The 23,801-nt window shown below is 39.2% G+C and overlaps 1 protein-coding gene across 13 annotated transcripts in view; it reads left to right on the top strand.

Moving 5' to 3' along the window:
* Positions 1-23,801, top strand: part of TTLL5 (tubulin tyrosine ligase like 5) — a 273,355-nt gene that overhangs the window by 83,994 nt on the left and 165,560 nt on the right. For 11 of the 13 annotated variants that reach the window (XR_003607888.2, XM_028096103.2, XM_028096363.2 and 8 more), the window contains 7 exons: positions 1,038-1,100; positions 6,180-6,218; positions 13,295-13,452; positions 14,437-14,743; positions 19,293-19,413; positions 22,076-22,222; positions 23,314-23,417. Coding sequence is in view for 12 of the 13 variants with exons in the window: in XM_028096103.2 (XP_027951904.1) it covers positions 1,038-1,100; positions 6,180-6,218; positions 13,295-13,452; positions 14,437-14,743; positions 19,293-19,413; positions 22,076-22,222; positions 23,314-23,417 (939 nt within the window). In the remaining variant the exon portion in view is untranslated. The remainder of the gene's footprint in view (positions 1-1,037; positions 1,101-6,179; positions 6,219-13,294; positions 13,453-14,436; positions 14,744-19,292; positions 19,414-22,075; positions 22,223-23,313; positions 23,418-23,801) is intronic. The other 2 variants (XM_028096264.2, XM_028096193.2) reach the window with 1 other exon arrangement.

Genomic DNA, 23,801 nt, shown 5'->3' with positions numbered 1-23,801 from the left:
ATAGCTCATATTTATGGCTTTTCATCATTATAATGTACTTTATGCACATCATTGTTATTCCAATTTAATGATATGGAAAGTAAGGCTCAGTAAGATAATGTGACTCGTCCGTGATCACACAGGGGGACTTGATTCAGGTATTCTGACTCTGGATCTGACTTTTTTCCTGCTGTATCATGCTGCTTTTTGAGAAGAAAAATTTTCCTCTACGAGACAGTGTATGACAGGTCCCTCTTCGGGCATACAGTAAAGGTTAAGGTAGTTCAGACAAGGGTGCTTCTATAGTCTCAGAGCAGTCCTGTCAGGGAAGGACTTTGTGCAGCAGACTGGACTTGAGTTGCATCTTGAAGGGTAGATTGTGGATAAGTGGAGAGGGTGTGAGGAGGTGTCCAGACCAAGGCAAAAGGATCATTGCGAAGTGTGGTGTGAGAGGAGTTTAAGGGAGCTTGTCTGGCTATATGGCAGGATCAGTGTTGGGGAACCTCGTCTGGAAAAAGGGTGAAGGAATTGGTGGTATAGCTTATCCAACTTTTGAAAGCTTGGAAGAGAAAGAGTATGCCTCCTGAAGTAAGTGTCAAGGAGCCATTGAAAGCTCTTGAGAAATAACATGATTGAAACCATCTTCTGCCTACATTTTCACACCCTTTATGCTTCTCCCCATTCCCGGCTTCATTTGACCTCTCTCTTAGTTATATATGATTTTTGGTGGTGGCTTTGTTTTTACTTTACAGTTTTATTTTCTGAATTTAGGGTGTCACTTTTTATTAATCCAAGAAATCCCGTCATTTCTTTCTTTTTACTTTCTAAATCAACTCCATTTATCCTTTTCATTTTATTGTATCTGCTGCTACTCTGGTATTTTATAATTTTAATTTAAGCAACTTTCTCCTCCTTTGCCACTTTAGAGAACCGTACATTTATTTAGAAACCGTATATAAGTAACCTGTCACTTCTGTGCTTGATTCATGGCTTTATTTCCATATTTTTTCCCTTCATCCAAACTTAAGAAATAGCCAGTTTCATTCTTTGTCTTTCAGGTCCTACCTTGAACACAAGACCTCCATGAACTATATGCTGGCAACACGTCTGTTCCAGGACAGGTGGGGATTTGCTGATCTTGTAAATTTGCTAATCTTATAAGATCACTAGATCATGTGATAAAGAGAAAGTACGTACAAAAGAAGGAAAGAGGCTTTATAAAAAAAAAAGTCTTTCGTAAAATTCTGATATAGAGGGCCTTGCAGAAAACACAGTATCGTACCTCATTGTCCCAGAATTCATTAACTCTTAGCACTTTGTACTGTTTCCAGGGGCCACAAATTAAACCATAATGATCTTTAAACAATCTTAACAAATGCCCTAAACTTTATTCTTCTTAAAGGAAGACCTGTACTCTGCCTTTTTACATTAGACACAGTGTCCTCATCTGTTTTTCTAGACTAGAAGAGATTAGAATGATCAGATTTGGAAAGGTAGAGCAAGGCGGTAATTCACAAAATAAATACACCAGGAGTTGTAAAAAATGACAATTGATAACCTCAATACAAGGGATGATAGGGTAGAATGATGGAAAATGGACATTGGAATTCAAAGAGCATAGCAATCAGGCACTACTTAGTCCCACATCCTTTTGTTGCCCCTGAGACATAATTGTCTTGCAGGACAGTTTACTAATTGACTATCAGAATAAGGAACCTTAGTTATTTAGAGAAATTTATGTTATTTTCAGGCTATATGTGCTTTTTCGCAGGATTCTTAAAACAGATACCCAGATTTTAGCCATTTCTTACAATTTCGTGATCTATTATCAGGAAATAGAGGGGATTTGCCATTTCCCCCTTAAATTTGTGGTTATTACCATTGATGGAATAATTACACTGCTTAGCTTCTAGTGAAAGAGACCTTCAGATTCACTTAGAAGACATGGAAGCTCAGTTCTCTCTATGTAACCTGTTTTTTTCTCTCCTCCCCCATGTGGCATCCTAGAAACTTTATCTTTAGAGTTCAGGTACTTTGCCAAGATATATTCTAGTGTGTTACTTTTCATTATGTTGGCTTTGCAGTGGGTGAGTCATTTCCGTCTGCAGATTTAAGTCTTCCATCTGTGGGAAATAGTCCCCTCATCCTCCCCTTCCTCTCCTTGTGGAACTTCCGTTAGATGAATTTTGGATCTTTTGCTATATGCTCCATGTTTTTTGTTTTTGCTTTTGTTTACTTTTTTCTCATTCTTTTGACCTCATTGTTTCTTAGTTTTAAATTCTGGGAGGTTTCTTGAACTTTTCCTTCTAAAATTTTAAATTGATTTGTAGCCCTGTCTATTTTGTTGTTTAGTACCAGACAGGAGAGGGTTGTTCAATTTACCTTTTTAACTTTGGCAAGTATGATTTCAATATCCAAGAACTATTTTTGATTTCTGACCAGTTTTTAGAATTCATGGCTGTAATATTAAAATGGTTCTGGTCCCATTTCCAGTGTGGTGGGTGGGTTCCCCCACAGCACCAAGCAATTGTCCCCTGTTCGCAGCTGAGAATTCAACTCAATCCTGGCACTGTCTGCCCAGAGATTAGCATCAGATTGCTCAGTTTAAGGATTCAGTCCTACAAGACTGTGTCATTCCCCACTTCCTCCGCCTTTGCCTGACTTTGGACACCAATTGAAAGGCCAGGTTGTCACCTGTGCTGCTGGCAAACCGGCTACAGATTGGAGTTTTGAATGACCTGCTCTTTGGACTTTAATTCAGACACCAGTTGCAAGTCCAGGTTGTTACCTGGACTTCTGATCGACCAGCCCCAAATCAGAGGTTCCTACAGCTCTCTCCTTCCTTCCATTTGATTAATTTGCTGGTGTGGCTCACAGAACTCCAAGAAACGTTTCGCTTACTAGCTCACTGGTTTATTATAAAAGGATATAATTCAGGAATGGCCGGATGGAAGAGACGCATAGGGCAAGGTATGGGGAAAGGGTGCAGAACTTCTATGCCCTCTCCAGGTGTGCCAGGCTCCCTCAGATCTCCACGTGTGCACCAACCTGGATGCTCTCCTTTTGCATTTTTATGAAAGCATCATTACATAGGCACCATTGATTAAATCTTTGACCATTGGTGATTGAATTCCCATCTCCAGGCCCTCTCCCCTTCCTAGAGGTCGGCAAGATGGGACCGGAAGTTCCAACCCTTTGATCACATGGTTGGTTCCTCTGGTGACCAGCCTGCATCCTGACGGTGACCCAGGGCATTCCCAAAGTCACCACATTGGCATAACCAAAGGCACCTTTACCATGCTCATCACTTAGGAAGTTCCAGAGGTTTTAGGTACTCTATACCGGAGGTGGGGATGGAGACCAAATGCATATTTCTTTAAATTCTTCTTTTAAAAGATGTATTTATTTATTTTAGAGAGAGTGTGCATGGGGGTCGGGGCAGAGGGAGGGAGAGAGAATCTCAAGCAGACTCCCCACTGAGCACAGAGCCCAACTCGGGGCTCAGTCTCACAACCCTGAGATCATGACCTGAGCCGAAGTCAAGAGTCAGATGCTCAACTGACTGAGCCACCCAGGGCACCCCCCAAATATATATTTCTTAATATAAATCACAATATCATAAATATTTTTTCACATCTCTTTGACTTTTTTAGTTTGTTGAAAGTTCCTTTCTGTTTTTTGCATTTTATTTAATTCTTCTAGATTAGTTCTGTTCATTCATCTCATTCTTTCTGGTTTGTATTACTATATTTCCTCATATATTTAGTGATCTTTGATTGTCCAGTTGTTTTTATAAGTAATGGACCATTTGCTGAGGATAGGTAGTTGGCATGATTTTCCTCACAGGTTGTTTCAGTCTGGACTGACATGGACTCTATGTTTGAGGCTGGATCTTTCCATCCTTGGGCTTCCCATTAAGGAGAAGGAAGTGGAGCAGGCAGCTGGGAAACCATCACTAAAGTGAGAAAGCATTCTCCCAGGGGGAGCATAACAATAAAGAGATTTTAGACATAGTAATATATGTGTTTCTTTATTAACATTTCAATAAACAAGACCACCAGCCAGTCTAATAATCACCATGATTTCAAAAGTACGGTACATGTTGCAATATTTTGAGATACCTGTAACATCTCTAAAGGAATATGAAAAAAGATATATTGGGGTTTTTTTTTGTTTTGTTTTTTTGGGTTTTGTGTGTTTGTTTTGGTAATAAAATCGTATGAACACTGCTGCAGACAGTTCCCTACAGGTCTATGAAGGAAATGCTAAATTTCAGTTGGAGGATTAATTTTAGCCTAATCTCTGCTCTTTCACATCCACCCTTGGCCAATCCCTCTGTGTCAACTTGCTCTTTCATGCCCCCTTCTTCTTACATACTTGCCATCCCATGGAATGGCCTTCAGTCCATCCCTACATTCTACTAGTTGTGTCCTTTCTCCTCTCCCAGACTAGGAGGAGGTTCTGCCAGCCCTTTCAGTCCCTCAGTCTGATTCAGATTCCCACACTGGGTTATAGTTGCTTGTTTACTTAATAGCCTCTCTACTTCACAAGTTGGCTTTTGAGAGTAGTACTTTGTTATGTTCATCTTTGTTTTTATCAGTTTCTAGAGTGTACCACATGGTAGGCACACGCACACAAACATGCACTGAAAAAATGAAATTGTATTTGTTGCAAGCCCTAACATCTTCCGGTCAGTTTGTTCTCTTCAATCCGAACTGATGTTTTTCTTCTTGAAAATCCTGTTGTGTTATTGTCAGAATTACTTTCAAACTAATTCCCTAATTACTTCTTTTTGGTTAATTTTGTCTGCCTTTCTTGCCCTCTCCCTCTCATCCCCCACCTGCCACCCTGCCTGGCAAACAGTATCTTACCTGCTATCTTATAGTATGATGGTAGTTTTAACCCTGGCTACATATTAGTAGCACCTGCGGATTTTATAAACCCTGTTGATGCTCTGGCCCAACTCCCAGGCTGAAGTATTGGTACTTCCTAGAAGCTGCCTAGGTGATTGTAATGTGAAACCATGATTGCATATTACTGGAACAAACCATTATCTGATGAAAAAGTTAAAATCATCTTGAGGCTTTCTGATGATAAAGAGACAATATTAGGATGTTGGCATGAAAAGAAGACACGGGAAGGGAAAGACCAAACATTTTGGTGAAGACCTACTTTCTACTTGATTTTTGTAAATAGAAAATCTTAACATTGATTGCATCTGTCTCCTTTTATAACATTTTTAAAATTTTTAAATGGTAAATTTTAAATGATAAAGTTTTAAGATGAGGTATGGATTAAAAGGACCCAGGGGTTAGGTAAGAGTTGTGTGGTTATAAAAAGATGACACAGGGGATTCTATGGTCATGGAATTGTTCAGTATCTTGTCTGTGGTGATGTATACGTGAATCTACACAGTGATAAAATTGTACTGAGCTAAATATACACATTCACAAATGAATACAAGTAAAACTGAGGAAATTAAAAAAGAGATGTTATGTATGTTAAATGAAAGGAAATTGAATGAGGAGAGAATGTTTTAAAGAAAAACAAAAGCTAACTTAAACATAAATGGCATTCACTTCCTATGGTGAGAGCCCAACTCCATAGTTCAGACACTGTGGAGAGCATCTCTTTTTTTAAAGGGATTTTTTTTTTTTAATTTTGAATAATCTATTTCTCATGAGCATCCTTTTTTGAACCCCATGAGAACTGAGATTGGTTTCCTTTACTGATACATAATACAGTTCAGTGAAAGTATATAGAAGAGCACTGGACTCTGAGACCTAACCTCTGGGTTCCCATTTGAGCCCGCTAAGCTCCAGCCTTGGGCATGTCACAAAATGATCTTATCCTAAGCCTTTTTTTTTTTTTTCTAATAACCAGGGCCAATAATCTTCTTCACATGGTGGTTGTGAAGAATAAGTGTGATTTGATTTGTGACTAAATATGCAGATGCAAGTAATTGTTATGTTTCTTTTCTAGAATTCATTTGTCCTTTCCCTTTTGCTTTTTTTTTATTGCTCTTCCGCCATGCTTATGGGACTCTTTTCTTTTCTCAATACATCTCTCTACTTCTCCCCAAAGAAGCCTTCCCTGGCATAGTTCCGTGTTATCTCAGGAGTGTGTGTGTGTGCACATGTGAACTCAGGGGAGAATATCTGAACAGTCCTCTAACCCAGTTGTCCTTTCTACTTCTGTAGGGGAAACCCAAGAAGAAGCTTATTGACAGGAAGAACACGGTAACTGATTTTTAAAAGTTGAGAGATTCTTTCCATGTGCACAGTGTGACCATGCAGGGGCTAAGCATGATATTTTATGTAACCATTTTTGGTTTGGCTCAGCTTGAATAGTAACATAAAAAATGTTTCTATTCAAACACTATTCTGAGGCAACTTTTTACAAACTAAGTTTGGGTTTTACTTTTTTTATAACTACAGGTATATCATTTGAACTAATAATAATAGTTTTCTTGTTTGGCTGTGTGAGAGACACCAAAGTATAAATGAGATTTTAAAACTGTGTTAGAGCCATGTTAGAGTCAAATAAGTGGTTATGGTTGGCCTTGATACACCTGGGGCATGTAACTCTGTGCCTTATGGGACTGAGCAGAACTGCTTCAGGTTTGCCACGGAACTGAAAGTATGCAGAACACCCATGGCTTTTCATTCTGGTGGAGGAGAGAAAGGTCTTAGAGGAAGGGCTGGGGTGGCCTTGCCCAACCGAAGACTACAACCTCAACAAAAACTCTTTAAGCATACACCTTCCTGGTTTGAGACCTTACATACATCCCCTTTGTGCTGTGACTCTTTAGAAATCAAAATGGCAACAAGAAGAAAGAGACATCCTATATCTAGCTTTTAGTTTTACATTTAAGGATTAATGAGGATAAACCTGGTTTCTCATTGAAACCCCTTGAAGCGTAAATCTAATTTTTGCTTAAAGAAGGAAAACATGTGATTGCCATTTAATTAAGGGAAGACTGGGGGAAGTCAAGTTTGTAACTTGCTTCCAAATGAAAGCCACAGTTAATTTATAAGTTTCCTCCAGTTTCTAGTCAAAGAATATGCTTCCTAGAGTATATTGCTATCAATTTGGCAATTAGAAAAAATGAAACAAAAGAAAAAAAATCTTAAGACTATTTAAAAGTCAGTGGGTTCTGGCCTTTCTTCGTTTTTGACACTCATTTTATATTACCATCAGGAGTTTTTTGGTGGCATAGAGGTATAAGCAAATGAAAGCTGGGATATGGCAGACATATGGCAGACCATGTGCTGTTACATGAGATACATCTTAATACATTTAAAAAGATTAAAATCATAAACAGCATGGTCTTTGACCACAGTGGAATTAGAAAGCAGTAACAATAGAAAAATCTCCAAATATTTGGAAATTCACACATGTTAAAGTAATCTGTGGATCAAGGAAGAAATCATGAGGGCAATTGGAACGTATTTTAAATTGAATAATAATAAAAATGTAACATTAAAATGTGTGGGATGCAGCTAAAGCAGTGTTTTGGGAGAAATTTATAGCTTTTTAAATGCTTATATTAGAAAACAGAGGACTAAATAACTGATCTAATGTTTCATTTTATAAAACTAGATAAAGAAAGTAACCTAATGTAAGTAGAAGAAAGCAAATAATAAAGGGTAGGAATCAATTAAATGAAAGACAAACAAGAAAACCAGTAAAATCTAAAATTGTTCACTGGTGAGATAGCAGAATTAATAAACTCTTATAGAGACTGATCTAGAGAAAAAAGAGAACACTAATTACCAGTATCAGATAGGAAAGAGGGAAATCATTTACAGACCCTACAGACGTAAAAAGGACGTTAAGCGATTATTATTAACAACCTTATTCCACTACTTTGACAACCCAGATGAAATGTCTCAATTCCTTGGGAGGGAACATGTAGCAAAACTGACAGAAGCTGAAATAGAAATTTTGAATAGCCCTGTATCTATTCAGAATATTGAATTTGTAATCAAAAACCTTTCGACAAAGAAAATCCCAGGCCCAGTAGTTTCACTTGTAATTTCTTTCAAATATTTGAGGAAGAACAGCACCAATCTTACATGAACTCTTTCAAAAATATAGGAAGGGACACTTCCCAGTTCATTTTATGATGTCAGCATTGACTATGACATCAAAACCTGACCAAAGACATTTTAAAAAAGAAGAAAATTACAGGCTAATATCTTCATGAACACAGACAAAAATTTCTTCAAAGAATATTAGCAGATTGAATCTACCAATATAAAGAAAAAGAGTAATACATATGACTAAGTGAGGTTTTTCCTAGATGTACAAAGTTGATTTAACATTTGAAAATTAGTATAATTCACCATATCTAAAGGAGAAAAGCTAGGTGATCATTTTATTAGATGCAAAAAAGGCATCTTACATAATTCACATTTATGAGAAAAACTCTTAGCAAATCAGGAATAGAAGGGAATTTCTTCATCTGGTAAAGACCTTCTATGAAAAATCTATTGCTAATATCATACTTAATGGCAAAATATTGAAGGCATCCTTCTATATTAGTAATATGGCAAGATGTCCACTTTTGCCATTTGTATTCACTTTATACTAGAGGTTGTCCCAAGCTGTACAATAAAGCAAGGGCTGGGGAGTAGGAGAGAAAAGGCATACAGATTGAAAAGGAAGAAATCAAATGTCTTTAGTCTTAGATGACATGATCTGGTTAATAGGAAATCCTAAATCCTAAGGCCAGAATAGCTACAAGAACATATAAGTATACCTAGGAAGGATACATGGTCAATATTCTAAAATCTATGGCATTTTAATATACTAGCAGTAAATAACTTAAAAATGAAATTTAAATTTTGTTTATGGTAGCGTTTGAAAATATGAAGTTCTCAGGGATAAATTTTACAAACTATGTCCAATACCTACAGTAAAAGCTTACTAAATCTTACTGAAAGAAATGAAAGAAGCCCTAAATAAGTTGGGGAGATATGTGATGTGTATGGATTAGAAGACTTAATATTGCAAAAAAAAAAGTTCATTCTCTCCAAATTGATCTAAAAATCTGGTGTAATCCCAATCATTATTCCAGTAGATTTTCTTTCTTTTTTTTTTTTTTTGTAGAAATTGACTATATTTTTTTTCATCACCAGCAGAAATTGACTTAAAAAAATTTGTGTGTGTGTGTAGAAATAGAAAGGACTTAGACTATCCAAAGTAATCTTGAAAAAGACTTAGGGTACCTGACTAAAGAAATAACTATAATACTCTAGTAAGCAAAACTGGCAAGTTGATCAGTGGAACAGAATAAAGAGTCTAGAAATAGGCCTATATTTATATGGTCATTTGACTTTAATCAAAGGGCCCAAAGTCCAATGGGGAAAGGAAACTTTTTTTTTTGGAGATGATTTTATTCAGGCTATCGCAATAGGAGAAATGTTCCTTGTTTTTTTGTTTTGTTTTGTTTTGCTTTTTGGTTTTGTTTTTTGGTTTTTTGGTTTTTTTAGAGAGTGTGAGGGTAGGGGAGGGGCAGAGGGAGAGAGAATCTTAAGCAGTCTCCACACCCAGCATGGGGCGTGGAGCCCAACACAGGGCTCAATCTCACGACCCTGAGATCATGACCTGAGCCAAAATCGAGTCAGAGGCTTAACTGACTGAGCCACCAAGGCGCCCTGGAAGGAAACTCTTTTTAACAAATAGGGCTGGAACTGGATATCATGCTTTTTGATTTTTTTTTCAAAGATTTTATTTATTTATTTGACAGAGAGAGAGAGACAGCAAGAGAGGAAACACAAGCAGGGGGAGTGGGAGAGGGAGAAGCAGGCTTCCCACAGAGCAGGGAGCCCAACGCGGGACTTGATCCCAGGACCCTGGGATCATGACCTGAGCTGAAGGCAGACACTTAGCGACTGAGCCACACAGGCGTCCCAATATCATGCTTTTAAAAATGAACCTCAACCCGTATCTCCCAGAAAAATTAGAGATGATTCATAGTCATAAACATAAAAGCTATTACTATAAAACTTCTTGGGGAAAATCTAGGAAAATATCTTTGTGATTTGGGGCTTGGCAAAAGTTTTTAGACATGACACAGAAAGCAGTACCCAAAAAGGAAAAAATGATAAGCTAGATTTCCTCAAAATTAAAAACTTTTGCTTATCATCACATACTGTTAGGAAAGTGACTAGGCAAGCCATAGACCGAGTGAAGATACTCATCAAACAAAGGACTGGTATCTAGGAAATATAATGAGCTCCTACAACTGAAGAATTAGAAGACTATAGATCAGCCCTTTTACAAAATGGGTGAAATATTTGAACAGACACTAACTACCAAAAGAAGGTGTGTGAGTAGCCAATACGCTCATGAACATGGGCTTAACAACATTAGTTACCAGAGATTTGCAAATTAAAATCATGAAATACTACTAAACATCCAGCAGAATGGCTAAAATAATATCATCATGTTGTACACTTTAAATGCCTTACAATTTTATTTGTCAGTTATAGCTCAGTAAAGCTGGGGAAAAAGCCGAAGTGACCGACAGCATCAAATGGTGAGGATGTGGAGCTAATGGAACTCTGATAAGTTGTCATTGGCAGCATGACCTTGTACAGACACTTGAGAAGGAGTCTGCCAGTTTGTTAGCCTAGAAAGCTCCATGCTGAGATCTTTACCCAGAAGGAATGAAAAACATAACCACAAAACGACTTGTACAAAAATGTTCATAGCAGCTTTATTCATAATATTCCCAAACTGGAAACAACCTAGGGGGTCCAACAACCAGAAAGTAGGTAAACTGTGGATTATTCATAGAGTGGACTAATCCTCAGCAATAAAAAGGCATAAATATGGATACACATAACATGGATGAATCTCAAAAACATGCAGAATGAAAGGAGATTTACACACAAGAGTTTATACTGAATAATTCCATTTTTATGAAGTTCTAGAACAGACAAACCTAATATGTGATGAAAAAATTTAAGACAGTGGTCTCCTTTAGGAGGGTGAGGGAGGGATTGACTGGGAAGGGGCAGGAGAACTTTCTGAGGAGGTAGTAACATTAGAGTTCAGGTTATATAGTTTTAGGCATTTGTCAAAACTCATCAATGGGCATTTAATATTTGGGTATTTCAGTATATGTAGTGTTTAGCTCACCAAAAAACAAACAAAACAAAAAACCAAAACACCAAAAGCCCTATAAAACAAATACTGAACTTTAGCGACTTAATGATTTGCATGTTGAAGCATTTAGGAGTAAAGTGCACTGACCTCTGTGTATAACTTTGAAATGCTTTAAAAATTAGATGGATTGATGGATGAATAGAAGAAGGGATGGCGGGACATATGTGCTGAAAGAAATATAGCAATATATTCATTGCAGAAACTAGGCTGTGGTGTACATGGACGTCTGTTGTATAATTCTTAAAACTTTTCTGTTTGTGTAAATATTTTCATAATAAAAAGTTGGAGAAATAAAATGAGGTAAATGTAGCTAAAAGGTATTGCAACTTATTTATAAGGAATTCAGTTGTTTATTCAAAAATATTTCTAATATGTCAGCCATGTGCTGGGCAGTCTCATGGGCATCTCTGACCCAGTGGTCGACAAGACAAGCATGGTCGTTATAATTCTGTTTATCAGAAGTGTTTATCACACTTTCTCCATCATTCCCTACCTCCATTCCTTGTACTACTTGAATTTATTGCTCTATTCAGTGTTTCTTAGAAGCTCACAATTGTTATTTTAAAATATTAGATTTGTTTCATTTTCTTTATTTAACTGGCTAAAAATCTATTTTCACAACTATGTGCGTGCGGGGGGGCAGTGCAGTGTTCATTTATTGGGGCAATGGTAAGCTGGGTTTGAAGTATTTTTAAAGTTTATTAATTTCCTTCTGGTTTCTGCTCCCATGTGTCAGGACCATCCCTATTCTTGGCCCGATTTCCTGCTCTGGAAAGAAAGTTTCTAGAAGATTTACTGTCCAGTTTATCCACTCAGAAATCCCTAAAACTCCTACATAGACCAAAAGACACAGCCTTTCCATCACTGTCAGAGATTGAAAACTCCCAGAGAAATGAGGATGATTCCTTGACCTCAAAGGGAATACACTTTGAGTTCTAGGGAGTTCAGTTTTCTGAGAGAATTCATAGTCAACCAGTTAGATCTTGAGTTCTGAGTATACGGGCAGTCAGCTGCCTGCTTTCAGATACTGACATGGATACTTCTTTTCTGACCCAGTGACCAAGAGCCCTCTCTCTCTTTGCTGACCTAGTTACCTCTGCCTTTGTGGTACTTTGCCCGATCCTTGTTTGGATTGGGCCTGATACCAGTCCCTTCCCTAACTTATGATTTATCTTACTTTAATGCCTAATGTAGCTGCTGCCATCCCCTTCCCATCCCACTTCCCATTCACGGCCTGATTGAACATGGCTTTGTCCAGCATCTGCTGCCTTCCCTTGTCTGTGCCTCTGACTCTAACTTCTGACCTGTACTCAACATCTGGAGAGGCCCTACCACCTCCCCGCATATCCCCCTATAACTAAGTAGACGCTAAGGGAGGAGTTGGAATGCTTGAGACTCTGTGCCTTGGTAATATTCCTGAGACACTTCCCGTGTAAGTCCTAGCTCTGTGCTACCATATTCACAGGTATCAGCCATCCCTCCCCTTGTCTCAACCTCTGCTAAATCTGTATTTGTTAAATATTGTATGCATTAGAAGAATATTTGTATAAGTCTGAGTAAATTATAATGAATAACAATAAAACAAACACCTGTAGCCACCACCCAGCTTAAGAATTAAAGTGTTATGGGTTAGCCTGGTGATGGGTATTAAAGAGGGCACGTTCTGCATGGAGCACTGGGTGTTATGCACAAACAATGAATCGTGGAACACTACATCGAAAACTAATGATGTAATGTATGGTGATTAACATAACAATAAATAAAATTTAAAGGGAAAAAAATTCCCTTTAAAAAAGAAAAAAGAAAGTGTTACCAGTGTCTCCCAGTCCTCCTTAGGTATAAGGTATTGGGTGGCACTTTATGGGCTCTGCAGTAAACAGCCAGTGTGACTGAATACTTAAAAACACTTAAACACTGTCTTCAGATATATTTTTGTTCAGAACATTTAACAAATTCAGACAGGCCATTAGTGATGTTTTAACGCAGGTTCCAGTATTCCCATTTATCTGTCGAACCTTTTAGAATTCACTAGAGGTACCCTGTCCAGCCTGTTGTTGAATTCTGTCAAGCCGAGCCTTGGCATAAAGGAGAGAACTTTCTGAAGGCTCTAGCTACCATATTGTTTTTTTTCCCATAGACTAGCTGCTGATGGAGCACCAGAACTAAAAGTAGAGAGTATGAATTCAAAGGCCAGGCTGCATGCTGCTCTCTATGAGAGGAAGCTCCTGTCTTTGGAGGTGCGGAAACGTCGACGACGCAGCAGCAGATTGAGGGCAATGAGGCCAAAATACCCAGGTACCTGCTGGTGAGCTTACGCCAAACTCCATTGTCCGGGTCTTGCCAGTCTGAGTTAATCGGCTTCCTTAATTATACTTAATGAATCAGAACCTTCCCGATCACATACACTTAATTTTTTTGTATAGTCTTTTTCTTGGAAACTTAATTTCAAAAGGATTATATGTTTTTAAACCTTCCATTCTGTAATATTTGTACTGAAGAATAACTGAAGCATATATGTTTGGCTTTTGCTCTCCTTTCAGCATCATATAACTAGCTGATCCTCTGAATACTGATATTTCTAGATACTCTAGAAATACTTGAGGTATAAAGATATATAAATATAAAGAAATACTTCAGCTTAAGTTTAATGGAATCCCGAGCGTGATTGTTCAGCTTCTTCATGATTAGGTGTTAAATCTAGTTCATCCCTTGACATTGCTAAATGGTGGAAATATTTTAACCATGAGCAGACAAGGAGGAATTTCTTTCTCTCCCGGATTCTTCCATTTTTAGGTCTGTTTGTCACTGAGGACTGACTGCCTTTTCCGCCCCTCCTTCCCTCCTTTGTTGAGCACCTGTATCAGGCACACACTAGGGTTTTCATCGGTGAATAAAAAAGATAAGGCCTTTGTCCTCACATACCTTCCAAGTCAGTGAAAGAGAAATATAATAAATGTAGGATAGAAAGATACTCCCCTGCTCTTTGTACCTCCATAAAAGGTGCCCTTCTAAAAACCTCTAACACACTGTAGAGATTACCCAGATGTTTGCCTGGAGTTGTGAGAGAGCCATCAGTATTATGCTGAGAAACATGAACTCTAATGAAGACGGGTTTTTAGAATGCATGAGACTGGAGAGTAATGTGTATGCTGTTTATTTTGTGCCTTTTTTGTGGTCTGACTTAGAGATGGGTTTTTACTAAAAAGATGAAAGGAAGGTATTGGGAGAGAGGGAAATTTAATCCTTTTTTCAGCTACATTAGTGATTCTTTGCATTTAGTGATCACTCAACCAGCTGAAATGAATGTTAAAACTGAGACAGAGAGTGAAGAGGAGGAAGAAGTCGCATTAGACAATGAAGATGAGGAACAGGAGGCTTCCCAGGAGGAATCTGCAGGGTCCCTTGGAGAAAATCAAGCCAAATACACCCCCTCATTGACTGTTATGGTAGAAAATTCACCCAAAGAAAATGCCATGAAAGTTTCTGAATGGAATAATAAAGGTGAACAGTGCTGCAAAATTGAGACTCAGGAGCCAGAGCCTAAGTTTAACCTGATGCAGATTCTGCAAGATAACGGCAATCTTAGGTATGTACCTTTGGTAATTATGATAGTAAAACTGATAACTAATATTGTGTACCAGGTACTGTGCTGGTGGCTTTGCAGCCATTTTCCTTTTCTTACAGCAGCCCTGGGAGGTAATGACTTGTGATTTTATTATTACTATTAAAGAAACTGAGCCTTAGAGAAGTTGCTTGTCCAAGGTGTAGAGCTATGATCCAAACCCACGTCTCACTGGTTTGAGTGTCAGTCACTGAAAGCGCAGAGTTCAAGTGGCTCATGGTTTAGTGTAGGGATACTTACTGAGTAGGGGCCCCAATATGGACAAAGTGCTCTTAGGGCAGAGAGAAAGGAGTGACTGGTCTTGCCTGGGAAGGCTAGAGGGACATTAGGGAGGTGGTAATATTTGAACCAGGCTTTGGCTGATGAGCAGGATGTCAGGAGGGCTGAGAGGTGGCAGCTATGTGGGAGGACCAGTAGAGGAAATAAAGGCAGAGAGGTGTGATGGTCCAGTCAAGTCATTCAGCCCCTCAGCAGAGGCTTATTGAGCACCTGCTTTGTGCAGGCATTGTGCTAGGCTGGATAGTTACGTGGAGAGAGGAATGCAGAGAGAGATAAGACAAAAAAAAAAAATGGATGTCATTTGATCATAAAGAACTCTAAGAGGAGCTGGGACTGTATTTTCTAGATGGATAATTTTTAAGCCGATGAATGATATGGTCAGATCTTGATTTAGAAAGTAAATTCTGGGTGCACTGTGGGTCAGTGATTAAGAGGAGAATGAAAGGCAGAAAGGTGAGTTAGGGGTTGTCACAGTAGTCCAGAGCCAGGAAGATGAGGCCTTGACCAGAGCCATGGCTACCGGAATGGAGAGAATGGCATGGACTGAATGCAATTTGCAAGTTAAAATGGGGAGGGCTTGGTCTCTGTAGATGTAAGAACTCCAGAGAGTCTGGATTTCCCAAACTTAGCAACTTGGCAATGCCGTCAGTCAATATAAGGAGCATAGGAGTTGGTTTCAGGATAGAAATATGTTTCATTTGGGACACAGTGAGGCGGAAGGGCTCTGGGATGAAGTTGTTCAGTGGATAGGTGAAGATACACCTTTGAGGGTCAGAGTTGAACAGAACTGGGCAGTTGATAATTAGGAACTTCAGAGTGCGTGAGCTTGTCCAGTTCACTTTAGTCCAGCAAGCACAGACAAGAAAAAGGAGGAGAATTAAGCCCTGGGGAAAACCAGTGTTTAATAGTAGAGAGATAGGAACTAGCAGTTAGAGGGAGACATCAGCCTAGGAGGAGGGAGTGTGGTAGAAGCTCCAGAATGAGAGTTCCAAGCTGTAGTGTGCCTCAGACAAACCGAGAAAGCACGAAGAGTAAAAAGAGACTCCCGCATTTCTGACCTAGGGCCAACTTGTGAGTTGTGAGAAATTGTGAGTTGTGCAAATAAGAAAGCCAAGCACAGGCCAACTTTTTCAGAGGATTTGGCAATGAAAGGCAGGTGAGAACACATAGTGAGAGCAAGCTAAGAGAAAAGGATTTTTTTTTTTTTAAAGATGGGGATTCTGGAGCTTATTTATAGACTAGGGGAAGGGTTTGTGGAAAGAGGAATAGGGGCACCTGGGTGGCTCAGTCAGTTAAGCATCTGACTCTTGATTTTGGCTCAGGTCGTGATCTCAGGGTTGTGAGATTGAGCCCTGCATCAGCTCCCCACTCAGAGCACGGTCTGCTTGAGATTCTGTCTTTCCCTCCACCCTCCCCCTGCTCATGCGCTCTCTCTAAATAAATAAATAAAATCGTAAAAAAAAAAAAAGGAAAGGAAAGAGGATTAGAGATGCAGAAATGGATATATTGATAGGAAGGGCCCTAAAGGAAGGTGGAAAGAGGCCACTGGAGGGTTATCTCTTACTATAAGTCAGAAAGAAAGCACTATGGGATGAATGCAGTAGTTAGAAGTGAAAGGGGAAGGAAGGCTAGGTATTTATGCATTTTGGCCTTTATTTTCTAAGAGGTCAGTTCTTATATTGCAAGGGCGGTGGGTAACATCGGGGGTTTGGGGGAGGGGGGGATCAAGTTAAGGTTTGGAACAGCGTCGTGGAGAATAGCAGTAGTTCTGTTGAGTGGAGAGCACACCAAACTGTCCGAAGACCTGGACTCTTGCTTTTTAGGGCTCACCAATGGACTGTGTGATCATGGGCTGGTCAGAGAGCTTCTGCACGTCTCAGTTTCCTTTTCCTTTAGGCCAAGGTATGGGGTTAGACAAATGTTTTTCAAACTGTGCTTTCTGGAGGGGAAAAAAGATTCCACTGAATTGAAATAGAACATTTGAAAACCACTGGACTATATTCTAAGGCCCTTTCCAGCAATAACATTCTACTTAGCTGTTGTAGAAATAAATTATTTCTTCATAAATCTCATGGATCTGACTTTCAATGAGTAAACTGTTGTAGTTGCCTGGTGTGTTAATGCAAATTAGTGGTTTTTAGACTCTGTTCCCTGGAGCTACCCATCATTCTGTGGGGCATCTCCGTGGCTACTGAGGGGTCTCAGGGAGGTCATGGCAAGGATTCGAGACTCTCGGCCCTAGCCTTTAGTTGTGTAATTTTTGTAATAAGGATCCATATAAGCTTAATTTTTTAAAAAAATAGGGGTTTTTTTGGTTTAAATCATTCTAGTTTTCATTCTTTCATCTTTTTGGGTTTGTTGCAAATGACTCTCTGACCAATGTGAACAGTACCTTAGGGCCAGTCTCAGAATGAACAACCCCGGGTCCTTTCAATGAGGTTTATAGAAATGGAAAACTCAGTACTTGTTCATTTGATTTGTGGCAGTGATTTGCAACGAAACAATAATTGAAATCTCAACTTCGAAGTGATAATTCTCTTATCCAAAAGACCTTCATGTTTTAGCATTAGAGGAATAATTAATAAAATCAGGTATTCTGCTACTTTGGAGATGTCTGAAATGAAATATCGAATGTTTCTACCTCATTCGATAGCAAGTGAATTTGTGGACCAAAATTAAGAATCTTTTTCACTCATTTTGTCTTGAAAATAATCTGTTGTGGGGGTAAGTCTTTTGGGAATGGTTGCGGGGAAAGTGGCATGTGGTCTCCAGGAGAACAAGGGTGTAAGTGTTGCCCTTGTTGAGAAACATTTGAAAATATAAATTTGTTTTTTTTTTTTTCTTTTTTTAAGATTTTATTATTTGACAGAGAGAGAGACACAGTGAGAGAGGGAACACAAGCAGGGGGAGTGGGAGAGGGAGAAGCAGGCTTCCCGCAGAGCAGGGAGCCCGATGCGGGGCTCGATCCCAAGGCCCTGGGATCATGAGCTGAGCCAAAGGCAGACGCTTAACAACTGAGCCACTCAGGTGCCCCTAAATTTGTTTTTTCAAAATCATATTGTACTCCCATAAACTGTCCCCATTAGTAAAAATGATGTAGCCTGACTTATATTTTATGCTCTGAAGATCTTCTGTATTTAAACTCTCAAGAGCAAATCTGCTTCTCAACCTGACTCCCCTCCCCTTCAGTCCCTCCTCCACATACATAGAAGTTAGACCTAAACCTTCTTAGGATGTCCACTTTACTCTGGACAAGTCGTTCATCCTAATTTTGGAGGAACAGTGAGTAGAAAGCATTCGGTGATTGCATGTGTGAGGATTGTAAACAAAGTTTGTGTTGGGCCCTAATCTTCGCTGATGTAATTTTGGCTAGAGTGTCAGAAGGCCGATCAGCTGAAGTAACCAAAATCTCTCCTGAAGGAAAACAGATCTGCTACAATTAGCAGCTGAAGTGAAAATCATCAGTGTGTCTCTGGTATTTCTATCTTCTAAACCATAGCTTGAACAGATTTCCTTATTTCCAACCTAGACCACCAAGCAGAAATCTGCTGGGTTTTTCAGTGATGCCGCTGAGGTACTTTTTACTATACGTAAAGATTTCTTTTTCCCACTGAACATCTGGGCCCGTCCTAGCCTGTCAGTTCATCTATGCCAAACTCTGTTGGACCTCACTCATTTGTTCTGGGCTCTAGCCATTCCCGTCTTGTAGTTGAGAAAAGCATGACCTTAAAATTTGGTCTCAAAAGTTCCTTTGTAGGATTTATCTATTTCCTGCTTTGGAGGCCTTTGCACACCAGAAATATTAGTTGCCATAGCAAAAGCATGCTTTTGCACCAGCTGATGAGTACATAAGGGCTTCCAACGCAGAAAAACCGTTCTACATTAATGCATATGTTCTTGTGAAGATTCAGTACTTTTCCTGTCCATTTCCCCCAAGAAAGTTATTAAAAAGTTCAGAGATAAGGTATAAGAGTAGGAAACCTGATTTCCTATTCTTGTTTGATTTTTTTTCTCCCGTGTTAATAGAGAAAATAAATAAGATTCTTTAATAGAAAAAAAAAAATCTCATGTACTCCGTAGAAGGTATCCTTAGTCAATGACTGCATGATGGGCTTCCATTTTCTTAGCCATCCTAATAGGAGGATCCTCACAGTCCACTTTGAGTGAGGCAAGTACACATTTGGTAGGCTGACCATTCTGTCTCATAACGGTGTGTTGTTTTGGATTTCTATAGCAAAGTGCAGGCCCGAATAGCATTCTCTGCCTATCTCCAGCATGTTCAAATTCGCCTGATGAAAGACAGTGGAGGTCAAACGTTCAGTGCCAGTTGGGCTGCCAAAGAGGATGAACAGATGGTGAGGCTCTTCTTGTTGGAACCTTTTTACTTTCCCTGTTCCTTTCCTTCTCCTTCTCCTCCTCCTCTTCCTTCTTTCAACTAGGGTAAAGAGCAATATATTCTTCTGGTGAAAGAGTTGTTCCACACTATAGATTATAGATCTACTTTAATGTGAAGTAAATCTTTGATCTGGGGCCATGTTCATTACACTCGGTTGAGGGCATCAGTTTATTTCATCCTGAAAATGGAAATTGATTGCTCGTTCGTCGTCAGGCCCTGTGCAAAGCCCTCAAAAAGAAGAACAATTTAGAGCCCTTTAACTCTTCGATTTTCCCATTGCATTAACTCTTTGACGTAGGTACCATAATCCCCATTTTGCAGCTGAGGCAACAAAGACCTAGAGCACGGTCGTAATTTGCCCCTTGTCCCACAGCTTGTGTGTGGGGAGACTGAAACTTGAACTCACAGGTTACAGTTGTACATTATTTGCTCCTCTCTTGTTTCCATGCATCACAAGGCATTTGTTTTCTGTTCTGAGGGGGTGGTGTTAACCCTGTGAAAGCACTTTATTGTAGGCCCTCGGAGAATGTACCATCTTCCATTTTAACGTTATTTCTCTACTAGTTGAAATTTTATAAAGTTCTTATTTCGATGACTGGAAACAAACTGTGTAATAATTTTTGCTGTGTATCAGTCATTTGAACATGCCTAGGATTTAGTATTCTAGCACAGTTTTTCTTTTTGAATGGGAATGACAGGGAACTTCATGCTCTTTGGTAAGGTCAACGCTTATAGAAGAAGCCACAGTCCTTCTATAGCCTTTTGACCACAGGGATCTGTCACCCACAAGGGAGGGACCTCTAAGTCTGAGAAAGGTGCGTCCTTTGTCCAACTCAGTGGTGACCCTACCATAATTTTCAGTTCTCCACATACGAGAGGCATACGATATGCCAGGCTTATTATAAAAAACATGATGGAAATCCCAGAAAACAACTTGTGAATTTAAAGTAGCCAATACAACCCAGAGATAAAACCTTGTGTGTTGTGAATAATCCTTCAACCATCAGTGGAAAATGTTAGCTCTGCTCTTTCCAAGTGGAAAATTGAAACTGCCTTTTTGAGAGTCAGTTTGTCTGCTCCACTGTGAAAAAATAATGTTTTAACATAACAGCTTAAGCCACCCTATGGTAAAGACAGCAGAGTAGAATCGTGAAATCCAACTTCTGGTTATGAGGCTGTTCCTTCATGCTGGAGCAAATTGGCACCAAAGGACAATGAGCCAAAATCAAATTCAGGAATAAAAAAAGAGCTCAGAATAGAATAACCCCTGCAAGCGCTTGGAACTCACACAGGATTTCGGGGGGGGGGGGTTGTTTATGAGAATACTTAGGATCATCACCGCAAAACTTAATACCAGTTCTGTGCATTCCTGTTTGAAAATCTAGCTAGAGAGCAAACCCTAACGCATTCCCTGATGATTGCGGTGGCGGTCTTGTTGTTGAGGAAGGTAGGGGTAGAATTGTCTCCTCTGCCCCAAGTTAGGGTTAGAGATTCTTTATCATATAACTCACAGGAGGCACATCAATAGAAGATCCTCAAATCTATCATCTTAAAGCAATTTTATCGTGTTGTGGGGGTGTGGTGAGGGAAGGAACAGTTCTCTTTACGGCCCATAGTCTCACAAAATCTCTCTTGGAAGCATTTGTCATACTGTGAATGATCTGATTGGTATCTGTTCAGATTTCAGAATCCTTTTCCCCATGCCAAGTGAGATGTACTCTTTGTACCACTTAATGACTTTTCTCTGTGCCCCCCTGCCCCCCCCCTCCGCCAACTCCCTTTCCCATGGGGAAGGACAAAAGAAGCCACCACCTCTCACATACAGAGTATTGGTTCTTTTCTTTTTCTTTAACACTAAACTTTTTAAATGAGCGGTTTCTATTCTTTATTACCCGTGCTCTTCTTAGTCTTTTCCTTCTGTTCCCTTCTCTACTGAAAGTGTTCTCTTGAAGTTATCTCACAATGGCCAGATCCAGGGTCTTGTCTTGGTCTTGGTCCTGGTCCTTTTCAGCTCTGGTCTCTTGGAAGCTTTTGACATAGGGCCTTTAATTCCCTTGGCTTCCATGACACTCTTTTCTCCTCGGGGTTTTTTTTTGGTAAATTTCTGGTGTTTCTGCCATAGGTTTTTGTTTGGTTTTGTTTTGTTTCTGATTCTTCCTCCTCTTTCCTATCTCTAAATGAATATGAGTATTTCTGTATTCTTTCTCTTCCTTCTCACCCTTGATGATTTTATCTGCTCCCATGGTTTTAATTTCCACTGTCTGTCCTTGAAAGCTACTTTCCCTAAGTAGCTTTCTCTGATCACCCTATTAGAAGTGATATCTGCACTTTGATTTATAATACTACTATTTGCATGTGAGTTGTGGTACTTTTAGTTACTTCTTTAATATATAATTATTTGCATACATATTTATTGATTTTCTGATTGCCAGCTGATTGAGGGAAGAGTACATTTCTTTTGTCTCTCTGTATCCTTCTTATGCCTAATGTTTTTGCTCTGGGTCTTATTTGTTGGAATGTATAGTGTACCTGTTCTCATATCTCTGTTGGGTAAACCCTTCATCGCCTGTCTTCTGTTGCTTAGCATAATCCCTGCTTCCCCCCCCCATGACTCTTAATAGGAGCTAGTGGTTCGCTTCCTTAAACGAGCGTCTAGTAACCTCCAGCACTCACTGAGGATGGTATTACCCAGTCGACGATTGGCACTTCTGGAACGCAGAAGAATCTTGGCCCACCAACTGGGTGATTTTATTATTGTATACAACAAGGTAGGTGGTTTATCTCTTATTCTTGTGTTTTAGGTTGCCATACACTATTAGCAGGAAGCTAGAAGCCTGTGTCCAGCTGGGTGGAGAGGTCCTTCTCTTTTCTAGTGTTGTCAACCCTTGTGTGTAACTGTTACAGGGAGCTGGACCTCACTCCTTAACCTAGCTGGTCTGAAAAGCTGCTTATTACTTCTGAAAGCCCAATGGCCAAAGTTAATGCTTATCAAAAAGCATATTCCCTCTGAGTGCTATTGTATCTGAGATGAATCCTGGACTATGTGAATTTGCATTGTCATTATTATGCCTTTAGACAGTGGTGAATTGACTATTTGAGAGCAAATTAACTGTGGATTTAATAGAATGACATAATTTTCTTTCCTGAGAGAGTTATACTTTGTATTTGAGAACATTTTAGATGGTGACATCATTTTACAACCAAGACCAGGAAATATACTACTTTGTTAGAATATTTTGCAAAGCATCTGCTATCCAAAGGGTATTTGGGAGAAAAAAAGTACGGTCATTTTGCAGAAGGGAAAACTGAGGAAATTTAAATGGCATTTGTAAAGTTGTGTGGAATAATTAGTAGAATATCAATATAGCAAATTGGTAGCTTTGATTTACTCCAGATCTGTTGAGAATTTTGGTATGTCTTATATAAGTGAAGAATTTACTCAGTTTGGATGCTGTTAGAGGAGTACCTTCCAAGACCTATCTTTCCTCTCCCTAGTTGTAACAAAATACAGTATCTCTGTTGTCATACTGTTAAAGCTGCAAGGGTGAGCACAGATGTTACTAAGTTAAAAGGAACTATAAAGTTCTTTTTGAATGGGTTATGTGGGCAGAAAGTAAAAACATGATAAAAATTTACATTTATACTGCAACTTTTATTTGGAAATTCCAAAATATTTTATGAAATAATGGCAGAGAATAATATATCAAATTTATAGGTGGCAAAAGTACATGGAGGAAGTAAGTGTCTTTACCACAAAGACAAATTAACCCAATGGTAATGAAACCAGATGATGAAGTGTGCATTTTTCAGGAGTCAGTTTTATCTTACTGTTTTCCTGTGTGGGTTGGGGACTGGGTAGGAAACAGAACAGTTGGCTGAAAAGAAATCGAAGAAGAAACTTGAAGAAGAAGAGGAAGATGGGGTGAATACAGAAAACTTTCAGGAGTTCATCAGACAAGCAAGGTAGAAGATATTCTTGATTAATAAAAACTGTCTTACTCTATCTGCCTGACTGCCCATTCAATTCTTAATATTTCCTTGTTTCTAACATATGGGATGTGAGTAAAATCACTCTCAGAATGAGAAAAAGAGTTTCATAGGCTTGGCCTCTCCATATTTCAGCCAATTATGTTGTTGTTGTCATGGTTTCAGTTATCAAAACACTGCTGCTGGGTATCTGGGCTGTATTTCTAGACAGCCTTCAAAGTACACACCACTTGAAGTGCTGAGAGAGCCCTTTGGAAAGTTGAAGTTAGAGGCTTCCAGTGTTTACTGGATCTGAATTTATCCCTGACCTACTGATGCAGTGGTGATGACCAAATTTTGCCTACATTGAGTGGGCTGAGG

This window comes from Eumetopias jubatus, unplaced genomic scaffold (assembly GCF_037043125.1).
Source record: "Eumetopias jubatus isolate StellerSeaLion01/CBP00866 unplaced genomic scaffold, mEumJub1_p1.0 scaffold_7, whole genome shotgun sequence".
Taxonomy (NCBI): Eukaryota; Metazoa; Chordata; class Mammalia; order Carnivora; family Otariidae; genus Eumetopias; species Eumetopias jubatus.
The sequence above is the reverse complement of the archived record's forward strand: the minus strand, read 5'-3'. Positions and strand labels throughout refer to the sequence as shown.